We start from the raw sequence: 14,319 nt of genomic DNA on the forward strand, positions 1-14,319 counted from the left end.
TGTCATGAAATTGCCACTAAATTCTTCATAAAACGAACGTCGAACAGACATTTCAAGCAGCTGTGCACACGTAAACCACATACTTCCACATTTATATAATTACCTTTAATCCAATTTCTTTAATCTAATCAGAAACATTTTTGGTCAAACCGTTCAGTCCCAAGGCTTATAGACATTGCTGTGCAAGTCTTGCTGAAAGTAATTAAATTTGAGCATTACATGATTCTCCCATCAGCAGGACACTTCAGTGTTGATATGCTACATTAGATTAGATTCAACTTTAATGTCATTACACATATGTACAGTACAGTGTAACGAAATGTAGTTTAGGTAGGTCTAACCAGAAGTGAATTAGCAAGTGCAGGATATACAGTTAGAATAAATACAGAATAGTACAATATTGAGAAAATATTATACAGTGGGCATGGATTATGAAAATATTTTACAGTAGGTATGTTCTATGAAAATATGACAGTAGGTGTGTACTATGAACATTAATACTATGAACATTAATGTACAGTCCCCAAATGCTGAAACAGCAGATATGATGTAGCTCTTTAACAAAACCATTCGTCCATATTTGCTTCAAATGTGCGATATAAATGTCTAATCTTTAAATTGTGTAGTATAACCATAGATGGACATAATTACGTCTAATTGATCACATAAGAACCAAGATAAAGCAATCGGATTAGTTCAAGTAAGACATTAAAGTCAAATCAGCACGCTCCATTTGGTGTGGCAGATGTTCAGTGTAACTTAGCCCACAGATTCCAGATCCAAACAGAGAGACTGGGGGTGGGGTTTGCTTTGAAACCCTCTCGTTCTTTTTTAAAACAAAGATACTTTCCAGGGAATACTTTCCTTAACTCCAAAAATAACTTTGCCTCCTGAAACTATTTTCCAAATGCTTTCATTTTGTCAGTGCTTTGTGTTGTGCTATGTAAGTGTTAGTCTGTTGGGCCAAACAAACGTTGAGTGAACCCTCCCCTGTTTGCCATCATTTGATACTTACTCAAAATTAGAATGATATATATACACCACCAGTTTGTCATGATCTTGTGTAAATAAATATGACTTAATATTTAAAAGTGACATAGATAAATAAAATACCTATGGTTGAGAGACGGGCGTGTAGAGCTGCAGTGTAGCAAAAAAGATACTTTAAATAATATAAATATTATTTGGAAACATTGGACCCGAAGCCTGTATATGTTTTTATAAATGATACCCCATCGGTCTCACTCCCATATGTTGTTGTATTGTTTTGTATTTTTGTATTGTTTTGTACCTGTATTTATATATATATATATCCGTACTGTGTTGTCTCTATGGACCTTTGTGTCTTGAATAAAAAGTTGATTGAAATATTTGTATTTGACTAACAAGACTTGGTCATTAGAAATTTCACATTAATACTTTAAAGTTTGCTGCAATAATTTAAAACGTTATTCTGAAGCTGCTATGTTAGTGTATTGTAATTTGTTTAGTGTGAATATACTAAATTTTCACAATCACAATAATTTAATAATTAAAATAATATGTAATTAATTAAAAACAATCCCCTTTAGATTTTGTATAAATCGATTTAATTTGTTTAACATCTATTTCCATTTCATGTGAACGACGTAATTCTGTTCTCTGAATCTGGTACGTCATTTGTTCGTACAACAGTTCCGCCCCCAAGTGCATGTCAAAGCAGAGTCCCCGCCCCCTTTCTCGGTGGTGCGCGAGCCCCGCGGCGGTTTGTGGCCGGTTTGTGTGTGTGTATTTCTCTTCAAGAGGACGACTTCATTCTCGATTATCCTAACGCATTTACCTTAACCTTTCTACGTTCCCCGGAGCGGAGACCCCCGTGGTTTGACGTGGGACCGTGTCACGGACTTTATTCGCATTTGAGTTTCATTTGTGGGCATTTTCGCATCTCTTCGCTCGCTAAGCTAGTTGCCAGGCTCGCGAGCTTAAACTGGATTTGCGTAATTCCCCGTTTACGAAAAGTTCGGTGGACCAAAAATACCGTACGAAAGACAGGTCTTCACGGCTAAATCCTTTCGAAAATATCCGTAGAGTCGCTCCCGGGCCGGACGGGTAGCAAGGAAGACGATTAAGGCCATCGTTACCTCAGCGAAGCTAACGTGCTAATATGAAGGTAACGTTAGCCAGCAGGAAAACAACCTCCGCGATCGCCGTTTATTAATCCCCAAAGTAAAGCTGTGCAGTTAATACTGTGTGAATCATTAAGTTATAAAGTCTTTGAGGCTTTTGTTTTCATGCTAAGTGTCTAATCTGTTTTGGGGAGTGGTGGGTTGTTGATCTGTACTTGCATATTGAGCTGAACCACTCACGTTATTAACCTTCATTAGTGGTTTAACATTAGTGACATTAGCGCATATTAATGCAGTTTGTGATAATTCAGAATCCGTTGAAATGGATAGGCGTGTTTTATTGGGACAGGTCCACTGACCCAACAGGTTATCAATCCAAGCAATCCTGTTAAGTGGTTTGTTTCCTGATCAGGCATATGGTTGTAACGGAGAATAGGGATGTTTTGTGTGGGAAACGAGATTTAACAGTTCGCTTTGAACAGAGTTTATCATATGAAAAGAGAGATTTGAATGGAAGTGGGCAGCTTCACTTGACACACTCTTGGGCTTGGTCGGGCATCATGGGGGTCTTGCAGGGGGGCAAGAAGTCATAGTGTCTAATTGGAATGTTTGTAGACGTTATGTAGTCGGTTTGGAAGAAGAATCTTGTGTTTTTTCACAGTTGATATATTTTTGTTGTTATAAATACTATGTACATTGGTGTCCGTCCCACGACCAACACAGGACAACTGATAATTCATTAAAAAAAAGATTCGGAACGATCGGTCAATCTGGATCAAGAAGACCTGTCTTTCGTCTCTGGTTGGAGTAACACTCCCAAACCATCCTCAATGCCTTCAGCGCTGGCCGTGTTCACCTGCCGCCCGAATTCACACCCGTTTCAGGAACGTCACGTCTACCTGGATGAGCCGGTCAAGATCGGGCGCTCTGTGGCCCGGTGTCGCCCTGCGCAGAATAACGCCACCTTCGACTGCAAGGTGCTGTCCAGGAATCACGCTCAGGTGTGGTTCGACCACAAGACAGGAAAGGTAAGTCAAAGTCATGTGTTTTTGCTGGTATTTTGCCTTTAGAAGCAGGCAGAACAGGTCAGATTGGCTGTAAGCTGCTTGTTTGACATGTAGATGAAAAAGCCTTTCGTGGTGTCTGTACAACATGAGCTGTCTTGATTTACTGAGATTTTCTAAGCATGTGTCAGGCTTTTGAAAAATAGGCCTAGCTGTATCAATACCATTGCATTGGACAACATAGCAGGTTATATTGCACCAGCAAACATGCTGTTTTTATATAATAGACAGTCTCTGTTTTAAAAGTATTTGTTCTTTATTAAGCAAATATGCTAACCACTGGTTCTTATTAAACTTCACATCTATTATCATTATAATCTGACATTTAGAAAAGGTTTAGCTGAAAGTGTGCTTGAGGTGAATAAATGGGACTTTGATAATTTGTTTTCTGCAAGAAGCTTCGTTCAAACATAAAGTGTGTCTTACAACTTATACTTTTACTTTGAATTATAGTGAACCAAGAAAATGTAAAAGGCATATGTTTTCTTATAAATAATGTGTAATGTGATGTTTATGTGACAATATACAAGTAAAAGGTGATAGTTTGTGTCATCACATGCAGAACAGCACATAAGGTGACCCTACAGCAACAGATGAACTGTTTGACACATCCCACTTGTCAGGTTTTGAGACTAGGACTTTTAAACAGGAGATAAAGACAGCTTTTTCTCTTCATGTGTTGATGTTTTCAGATTGAACCCAGTGGACATTCAATAAAGTTTATTAGCATGTAATAGCCGAAAGCGGAGGTTTGGCTAGTCCAGTGCTTGGAATACCACATATGCAGGGATTTAGCTGCCTGTTGCAGAGTGTTTCGAGTACACCTGTACAAATATATTTGAGCGAAATTTTGGTTATTTGCTGGTCTACATTTGACTGACACATTGACAGTACCTTGTCTTAGGCCACACTTGTTTGCTCCCTTAGGGAAGCTTATCCTGGCTTTCAGCACAGCTACTAAACGCTGCTTTGACTCTTGGGGAAAGAAAAAGGATTAGAATGGTTGTGTGTACTGTACTGATAGCTGTAGCACATCTTTATTTACCAGTGCCGTTTAGACTGGTAAATAGTGTTATTTGTGTCTAAGTGTAGGTGTTAAGTTTTGCCTTCAAATACCTGACATTCAAAAGGGGAAGTCTTTGTATTGCAATAAGGTGGTTTGGCATCACTGAGTTGTGAAATAATTGCTTCTATGGTTACTGTACTGTGTTATGTGGATTGAGGTGTGGTGTCTGAAATAAGGGAGTGGTGTATGCTATGAAAGGAGGTTAGGCAATTAACCCTTTAAAAGCAGTTCACTTTTCACTGAATAAAACAGGAATATTTGGCTGACACTTTTATTCGGACTAGCGATGCAGTGATTATCGAATTTCACTATTAATGTCACGGTTAAATAATTGCAAGGCTCCGTTACACAGCGTGTTTGTTGCACGGAACGGAACCGTTGCAACCTGTATAAAATGAAAACAACGTTACAGCGGTGCATGAGCTTAAAGAGCCGTGCTTATCAGAGACACAGAGGCTATTACACACACTAGTTTAACTATGGCAGAGAGATCAAACAGTGAATCTTGCATGTACAAGGCTGTAGCGGTTAGAGTTGGGCTTTCAGTAAAAAAGCAGCATGTAAGTTAACGGAGTCGCACACCGGACGAGAAGCGTCATGTTGTGGAGAGCTGACAGGATGAGTACATTCTGTATAAGCAAGCTCAAATTCTACTGCTAAAGCAAGTTGGACCAAGGTTAACTTATATCGACGTTATTTTTTATTGAAGAATGTGATGTTTGAACGTAATTTAGAGAATGGGCTCTATATCACGTTGAGAAATCCATTAGGGTTTGTTATGAATTTGTGTGTTTGCTATTATTAGATTAATTTTTGTTATTGCTTACAGTCAAACAAAAATTTGTTCAAATGATCAAATTATAAGAAATGTCTGTGAGTTAGGCTAATAGTTTTTTGGTATTTTAACCTTATTTATTAAGAAAACTGAGATAAAAACAAACAAATAAATAGACAATATTATTCATATATAACTTTTTTTGTGTAAAAATTTAAGCAGGGCCCGTAAAAAAGCAGAAATTAATGAATGTATAAATTTTTCCTCTAACTCTGACTCTTCGTCGCTACCAGACATTTTGGTCAAAATTGCGTTAGTCACACATTCTTATTCTGTGACTGACAACTTATTAACACTATGCCATGTTTGTTTTTTAAATGTGTGCATTTTGGGACTAGCTACAAAATCTAATTATAATTTGGTCCTATAAGGTTCTATCTGCAAGAGCCAATCAACACTTTGAATGCACACAAGAGGGCCAATCAGAATCTGCTTTCTTTGTCATGTGACCGGACTCCTCAGTGACGGGGAAATATGAGGAAACCGATATTTAAACGATGTTTAAAAGAAACCTAATGGTTGACTGTTTTATTGAGATTCTTATGTTATGAGAGCAGCTCAAACGTTTTTATTGTTCTAGGTTTAGTTGAGGGGATACATTTTTTATATTTAAAGACACCATACTAGCCGGAAGCGCTAGCTTCCTAATACCTTTGCTTACATAGACTCTCAAATGCAGTAAACAGTCTTGATTACAACAATAAATATTATTATGTGTTTTAGCCATACTCATCTCTTAAAAGTAATTTGATCTGTCCCACCTTCTGTGGATAAAACATTGACCAATCAGTACAGCCTTTTATGCTTAACTTGAACTAGACAAAATCATCCTAAAATATGAAATAAGTGTCATAAACACCATGTAAATGTACCGCTTTTTCACATTTTTATACACTGATTTCATGTTTTAATAAGTTATAAGTAAATTGTTTGTGGTACTTGAAAATTTATTGCTTTAATGAATGATTTGCAGATAGAGCGATATAATTCTAAACCAAAAGTGATATTTCAGAATCCAAAGGTTATATCTGCGTTTGACTTTTACAACCATTTACAAATTTTGATATTGTACATTTGATATTGTCTTTTTCATGTATAAAAAAAATTACCCTCATATCATTTTTGTTATTTGTTAACAAAAAAAGCTCATCTCAAATCTACGTAGATAGCAGAATTCCAAGTCTATGACTTTTATTCAGTGCATCACAACTAATGTACACATTTTATCAGCATGTGTGTTCCCTGAGGCTCAAGCCTCTTTGCATTTCTATTGCAATGCTTTGGGATTTGAGCTACAGGAACACTAATAATAAAAATAACCACATATTTAGCTTTTACAGAGACAAAGTATCATCCTGTTCAGCAGACAGAATATAAGGGATTCAACTTACTGGGATGTCACATAGCACAGAGCTATAATGATCTGATGGGACTCTGCTCTTATTGGCATGGTCTCTTATAGAATGAGGTGCCAAGTTGAAGATATCTAAACTGGGCCAGCTAATAGTTGGCATTATGTGAAATTGTGCCAATATGACCACCTGTCCACTGGCTTTGTGATGCTGTGGGATATAAACGTGGGCATTGCTGAAAAGGTGGCAAATGCATCTGTGTGCCTGAGAATGTGTTTTTATCCTGTGTGCCTAAGTGTCCTGTGTTTATAGCCATCAGTCAGAGTAGCAGATCAAGTAATAGTGTCTAGGTGACTGCTCTAATGTCGGACAGTGCTATTTATTCTAATGGATTTGGTTAAATGACACCCGTGAGAGGAAAGCGAATGTGTTTCCAGGATGGACTGTTTTTGCTGTAATTTCTGACGCAGATGATGTAGTTAGAGCACTGTGTTTTATTGTAATTTGGAATTAAATTTAATGTTACAGTTACAGGTTGGCTTGGATTTTCTCTCGAGTTTTAGATGATCCAAGATTTTAAAGCCCAACACATTGTGTCTTTACTTGGTGACTTTATTGTGACCGAGACAATCACGTAACTGTTTTAGCGGCCTGTGACAACATGACTATAATATGTAACCAGTTCCAATGTGTGTTGTGTGTAGTCTACACTAGTGCGTTTTCAATTGAAAACTGAGTTTTTGTTTTCTAGACAATGAGGTAACTTAAATATGTTGCTGCGGGTAACACAAGACTATAAAGCTGCGAAAGGGAAACTTAACTCGCGATCCGCTGCCAAACAATAGTTGCGAGTAAAGAAATATTCCATCCCCTGAAATGCAATCTAAAGCATGGGTCTTCAACTGGGGGTCCACGGCCCCTAGGGGGTCCGCTTAATACCGTTTACTCACAGGCAACATTTTGTTTAAAATGTAAAGCATGGGTACAGAAATATAACAACGATGTTCTCTTTAAGCTGCGCATCTGCGCGACCGCACAGACCCATTAAAGCTCCCACATATATTGCTACTTGAACCGGCGTACGGACAAAAACATACATGCAAGGAGCAGAAGCAAGCAATAGAAGGAACCTTACATCTGCATCATAAAAGAATCAGTGCATACTCTGTCTAACTCTGTCTAAATGGCTGAAGAAAAGAATTACACTTAATAAAACGGCCTTCTTTTACAACAGAATGCATAACATCTGCACTGATTTCTTTCGCATCAAGAGCCAACCTCTACCTCCTCTAGAACAGTCTTTGTGCCATTAACCAGGGTCAGTCAACTCATTGAAGCCTTAACAAAAACTTCAGGACAGGTCAATGTCTATTTGTCCATCTCACAGTAAAGTTAAAATGTATGATGCTGCAAATCCCAAACAATCTATATCAGCCGTATACACAGAAAAGTATGTATGTGCAACAAAAACATGCATAACAGTGCTAATGTTATGTCTTAAATAAAAATCTTGAATCAATATTATGTTGTCACATTCACAGTTATATAGAGAATATACAACCAGCAGTGAAATGTAGGTCAGGTCTTCTCTAAAGACAAACAACAGAAAAATATAAATAATATAAAGATGAAGGTGTTATTTGTATAGCACATTTCATACACAATGGCAATTCAAAGTGCTTTACATAGAAGAAATTAAAAATATCCATTTGATAAAACAGTTAAGAAATAAGAAAAATAAAAGTAACCAGTTAAGAATAAAAAAATAAAATAACATAGTTTAGAAGAAATAAGAAAAATAAAAATTAACCAGTTAATAAAATAAAATAAAATATAGTTTAGATTAGATAATCAATAAAATAAAGTACAGCACAAACAGTCGGACGATAGAAGTCTATGATATAGTCTATGATAGAAGTAAACTGTAAATATTTACATCAGCACAAGTACATATTCCTGTTTCAATAAGGGTTGTTTCTATTTAAATAGCTCTGTTTTTTCGTGGGTGTATCACAAAAATAGGAGGTTCGTAGCACATCCAAACTGTGATGAAAATTTGCAAAAAACTGGTAGCAAATGTACCCTTTGGGAACCATTTGTAATACAACCAACTCCCTTTGAATATTGGTTAGTTTATGCATTAAGGTTTATGTATAATTAGGCTATGTAAACACATGTTTATATTCTTATGACGTATAATGTTATAATATAGGCTACAGTACTTACTATGTATATATCTGTGAATAGCTTTCCACTTACATACTTTTTAATATTACCTACATTTTATTTTTAATTCGGCATATTTATAATTTGGCTTTGTGTTTATATGCATACTCTATGCTCTTGAAACCCCACAAAAATCCTTGTGACTCTGCAAATAAAGTTAATTCTGATATAGACTACTTCAAAAGATGTAAACACTTTGTTTTAGGTTTATTTTATTTTTTTTAATCTCACATATATAATTAAAACCTACAAGATATTTGTTTTACATTTTGATGTAGTTAAAATGTTTTGTTAATTTCCTAAATCCCAACTATAGGACACACACTAATAGAGTCCTGCCTATTATTCATAAACATCCACTCAGTATTAGAGTGCAGTCATGACACGTCAGAGGGGATCGCACACTAGCCCTGCTCCATGCATCTCTCATCTAGGGGGTCCTTGCCCCTAAAAAGAGCAGCCAAATCGGATGTCTCACATGATGAAAAATGCGTCATCGTTTTAAACGCTGTGATTAAACTCTGTTTAAAAAGCTCAGTTTTCGTTTACAGTAATGCCGTCTCCGTGTGGACCAAAAGCAAAAGATAGATTCTCAGAATCACATAAGGTTTAGTCTGTTTAATTGCCATATCAATGTAAAGATTACCATCTGCTCAAAGACTAAATAAAACATGTTCCTTTATATTTAGCTGAGTATTAGTGTTTATTCTGGTAGCTCTTGAAATATCAGCTGGTGATATTGTGAATAATTCATTCAATAAAGTGCATCGTGCTTGGGTTGTTTACATTTCCAGGATTACAGTTCCCTCTTTGCTGTCTGCTTTAAACCTGTCTTTGCTGTTTCCATGGGATGAGATAGAGGACATATCATCTCTGTGAATGGCCTCATCCTTATTGAGTGTAACGTCACTGATAAATCATACCCCTATTTATTAACTCATTGGTCTTCCCGTAAATTATTACTAATGTGAATGCGGGCTGTTGTGTATGTGCTTCCGATAAATTTTGATGGTTTTTGACCCGCAGTCTTTGAAGATGAAGAGACCATGAAATAGAGCCATGGCTTACTGAATGTGTTTTTAGGTTGGTTTAATAGTGGTAAAGATTAGTTGTCTTTGTCATCTGTGTTTTTTATGTGGCTTTAGTAGTAATGTATACTTTAAAGTATACTTTAAATAGACTAATGGCATGTGTGCCCCGTTTTTACAGTCTGTTGTTATTATAGGAGCGCCTTCAAGTCGGGGACAACTGGCTTGCAGCTGACTTTAGCCACTGGAGCCCCCCGCCCTTCTTCCCGATATGAATAAGCCCAATGCATCATGGGGAACCAACACCCTAGATCATGGCCAGCTGAACAGCACATACAAAACGTTTTCTCTCTTCTCATAATTCCTGCAGCCTTCTAGGAAAAAGTATTTCTGAATTCTGACATGACACTTGTAGTTTGTATAATAAACGAGTTATTACACAATGGTTATTGGTTGCAGATTTTAATATTTTGGCTAATGCATTAAATATCAGCTTTTTTTATAGTTCACGGTCTTGAACAAACATAAAAATCCTGGCAGCAACTAAACCTGTAGATGAATTATAAGATGCCACAGACAATCTATGCTATTTCTTTACATTTATTTTTCAGCTAAATTGAGAGTTTAAAAGGCAATATGTTTTATTTTCTTTGTTGTTTTAAAGGTTAATGAGTAATTGTGTTAAATAATCGGGATCTCAATATTGGCCAAAATAATCGCGATTATGATTTGTGTCATAATTGAGCGGTCCCTCTACCCAAGCTTGTGAATCGTAATCGCATAGGAACTTTAGAAATGATGCCCAGCCCTAATTTGTAGCATTTATATTGACTCCACCTATTATAAAGTGATGAATGATATTTTTTACATATAGAGGTGTTTTCATAAGGCTGCAAAAAGCGTGCCTCACGTGAGATGACATCAGTAGATCTTTCCAGGGAAAACCTTTGACCAAATTCGTTGAGTCAATTTGTAGTCGGTTGTGAATTTCAAAGGCAGTCGACCAAAGGTTCATAGAAAACAGGATGTCTTTTTAGTAAGGATGTTTTCTTCAGGAATCAAATGTAATTTTTTCAGGTCTTCAGTTATTTAGTCAGGTCATTATGATATATCTATGTTCCAGATACATTTTCAATTTTTTTTAAGTTTTGCAATCTGCTAATCACCTATCAGTTTGTTATTGACGAACTCAAGGATTAAGGTTGCATTATTGCCTTTGGTGCTGATTAGTAACAAGCTTTACTGGGTCAGTGTCTTGTCTACAGTCGATCTGTTTTGCACAGGCTGTGACTGTCAGGAATATTTCTTTACTCAGGCAGCTGCTTTGAGATATCCCGGGATGGAGCTCTCTTCTGGTAGGAGTGATTTAAGTCTACAGTTACTTTTGAAGTTTAAACTCGGCATTCCTTGAAAATACACAATAGTTTAGAAGATCTCAGCACTGGCTTTCAGAGAGCTCTTCTCACAGACAAAGTCCTGGGGCTTTGGCTGAGCTGTTTGACGGAGAATGGTGCAGACAAAATTATGAGCTTTTGTACGGACTAGAATAACATTGCTATGAACAACGTGTGTGTCTGTATTTGTGTTGTACAGACTACAATTGTAGGTACAGGGATCTAGACCTATTTTTCCAAGTGCGACCCATTTTCTCAGTAGGTCGCACCAACTTACAAATTGGTCGCACCCTTTTTTATAGTAATCATAATGACCTCAGTTGATGAGGCTATAGTCTGCTATAGACCGCTTCATATTTGCGCTTCAACACTTGCGAGACAAATAAATAAAAAATAATTGCAAAGAAACTTTGTATTTGTTATTTTATACAGGTGTTATTATTTAGTTTTATATTAAAGGTATGTATTGGCTATGAAATGATCTGACACAAATTAAACCTGTCACTCTTCACAATCTTCCTTTATTGCCCTCTTAGCAAAAAGCTGGAATTTTGCCACTGGCCGCATTTATTTTTACCACATAAAATTAAATCAAATTTGCTTGCTCAAAACTTGAGTCAATTATTATACATGTACTTTACTACACATTGTCATAAATAAACATGGAATACTTCATCTTACTTACCACTCTTGTTAAATGGTTTTGAGTGACTGATTTGATGGGTTCAGACAGTGAGTCTCGTGAGTTCAGGGTTTTACATGAGTTGTTTCAACAAAATGAATCGATTCAAATGAGTCATTACGTCGCGAATCGATTATTAGTGGACATTAACGTGCTATGTGTTTTTCACAGCTATTAGATAGAAGGAAATTACTTCACTGGATAGGATTATTTCTGTCATCTGCATGTGCGGAAATCTTATCAGGGAAGAGAAGGCAACGTGTTTTTGAGCACATTCACACCCAGCTGTAATTCAGTTAAAAATATTCTCAGAGTGCGCCACGTGAAACATGGATTCTGTCTTCACGTTTGATTCAAGTGTAAGGGAGAGAGACCGTTCAGAAACCGATGTGTTCGACTTCATTACGTTCTGCGCAGAACGATCGGAATATGACATCAATGTTCTGTGAGAGCGATTTTTCTTATGCCGTTCAATCTGCGCAACACCGAATGAAGTCAAACACACACTTAAGTTTGGAGACCAAGGAAGTGCACAAGCCTCTGTTTCCTGCACTTATCACAGTCGCGTCATTCACCACCACCACTTATAAATCACATTAGATGTTAAAATAAATCGTCAGGGAAATTTTATTTTTACGTACAGGCACCAATTCGACGCTTTGTATTTTTTTAACGTGCAAGGTAAAATTTCAATCGCATCTTTGTAAAATGTATATTATTAATTTTAGTTTGTTCAAATGACTTCCTTAAAAAAGTATACAAGTTATTTGATTCTGCTGTGTAAGTGTAGCGAACCAGCTAAACTGAAACATCTCTTCTCCCACACTGACGTTCCTCTTTTCTTCTCATGATCCCCTCTTCTTTTAATTACCAGTCTAGGAAGTGTTAATTGCACTAATCTCTTCTGCACTTGTTTGCACGGGCTAACTCTGCCTTTCTGTACAGCTTATGTAAAACATGCCCTTAAAATAGTTCCCGTCTACGCACATTTAACCCTGCGTTATCTGTGGCATTATTGTATGTAGAATGTAAACAAAATGATTTGTTTTGGGTAAATTATGTGTTTGACGCTTATCAGAAGAACTGGGCTTGTTTGAGACGTGTTGAACGAATGCCATATGAATCTGTGACGTCAAAATTCTCGCTCGCTCGCTCTCTCTCGTAGACAGTGGGCACATGACAGTAGCTGTGACTTTGCTCACAGATGCAGGTGCTTTAGTGATATTTCCTTGCATATTTAATAAATGTGCTGGCTGTTGAAGACTGAACGGGGTTCACTAACCTCCCTCATCTGCCATCACGTGACATTTTCAAACACGCGCGCTTTATAATTATAGGTAAAGATGCATCTCGTCCTGCCACTGAGACCTCAACAGACAGAAAATGAACAGTCAAATTCTGTGTCATTAGTGTTTGCTAAGTCTAGTGTTGCTTTTACTACGGCTGCTGATAGTTTATAACCAAAATGCAACTCTTTTGCATTTTACTGCTTATAGTTGTTAACCTTTTCTGTCCTTTAGCATTTTTATAGCAACTAAGAGTTAAATGAGGTATATTCTGAATTCAAGTGCCTGCAAAAGTGTTTTGATAAAGATTAATTTGCAATTTGATATTATGTGCCAATGAGCATGTTTGTGACGGCATCGCGGCGTAGGCAACATGCGTTCTTTGAATTTACTGTATTTTAATACCCAATTAAGCTGAAGTCTTTTACTTATTTAATGTTTCTGTTTTCAGACATAAAATACTAATTAGTTCATGTACAAATGTTCATGTCCAGTCAGTAACAATGACAGGTGCTTGTACACACTGTTTTGTAATCATTCATTTATTCACTTACAAGTAACTTTAAGGTGCTGTTAGGAGCAATTTTCCTTTTTCCTTCTAGCAAATGGAAGACGCAGAAATACCTTTTTCCCCACTCACTAAAAGTTAAGGTTTATCCAAAATGACGCTAGTCCCCATCGCACACTACGATCAGGTTCTGGTGAAAGGAAATTACTGGACGCTGGCCCTCATTTTTTAAATATCTATAGAATCTGTATTAAATCTATATTCATTGACTCGAATAGAATCAGGTGCTTGTGAATCCTGATCGAATAAGGTTGAGCACGTGTGAATCGAATCGGAACATCAGAATCGATACCCAAACCCAGATCTAATTTCACAGTTCACTCTGGTTCTGATGAAAAATGACTCTGAATGTGACGCTGCCTCATCCATACATCTCTTCTAAACTAGTATTAATACGGTGTTTGAAACATTATGGCCGTTTGTTTGAGATTTGTGTTTGCGAGCTGTGCAGGTTTATTGCATCTGACCCAACCGCTTAATATTCATCCTTTGGCTTAACCCGTTGACACTGATGCCCTCATAGTGTCTCGTGATGATGTGGGATGCTGGTTTTGTGTCATCATGGCTCTTTCATGGGCGGAAGAAAGAATGACACTCATACTGTTGTGTTTAACAGTGAGTCTTTTCATCTTCTGTCTGAGCCAGAAAATTAAACTGCATTTGATTCAGGAATCAGGGAGTTGAGATTATTTATGTATGTTTTATGAAAATAT

The 14,319-nt window shown here is 36.9% G+C and overlaps 1 protein-coding gene across 4 annotated transcripts in view; it reads left to right on the forward strand.

Moving 5' to 3' along the window:
- Window positions 1-1,678: 1,678 nt before the first annotated feature.
- slmapa (sarcolemma associated protein a) overlaps window positions 1,679-14,319 on the forward strand; it is a 39,751-nt gene continuing 27,110 nt past the window's right edge. For all 4 annotated transcript variants that reach the window (XM_079482881.1, XM_079482879.1, XM_079482878.1 and 1 more), the window contains exon 1: window positions 1,679-3,133. In XM_079482881.1, the coding sequence (XP_079339007.1) occupies window positions 2,936-3,133 (198 nt within the window). In that variant the 5' untranslated portion in view covers window positions 1,679-2,935. The remainder of the gene's footprint in view (window positions 3,134-14,319) is intronic.

Source organism: Barbatula barbatula (genome assembly GCF_947034865.1).
Source record: "Barbatula barbatula genome assembly, chromosome: 20".
NCBI lineage: Eukaryota > Metazoa > Chordata > Actinopteri > Cypriniformes > Nemacheilidae > Barbatula > Barbatula barbatula.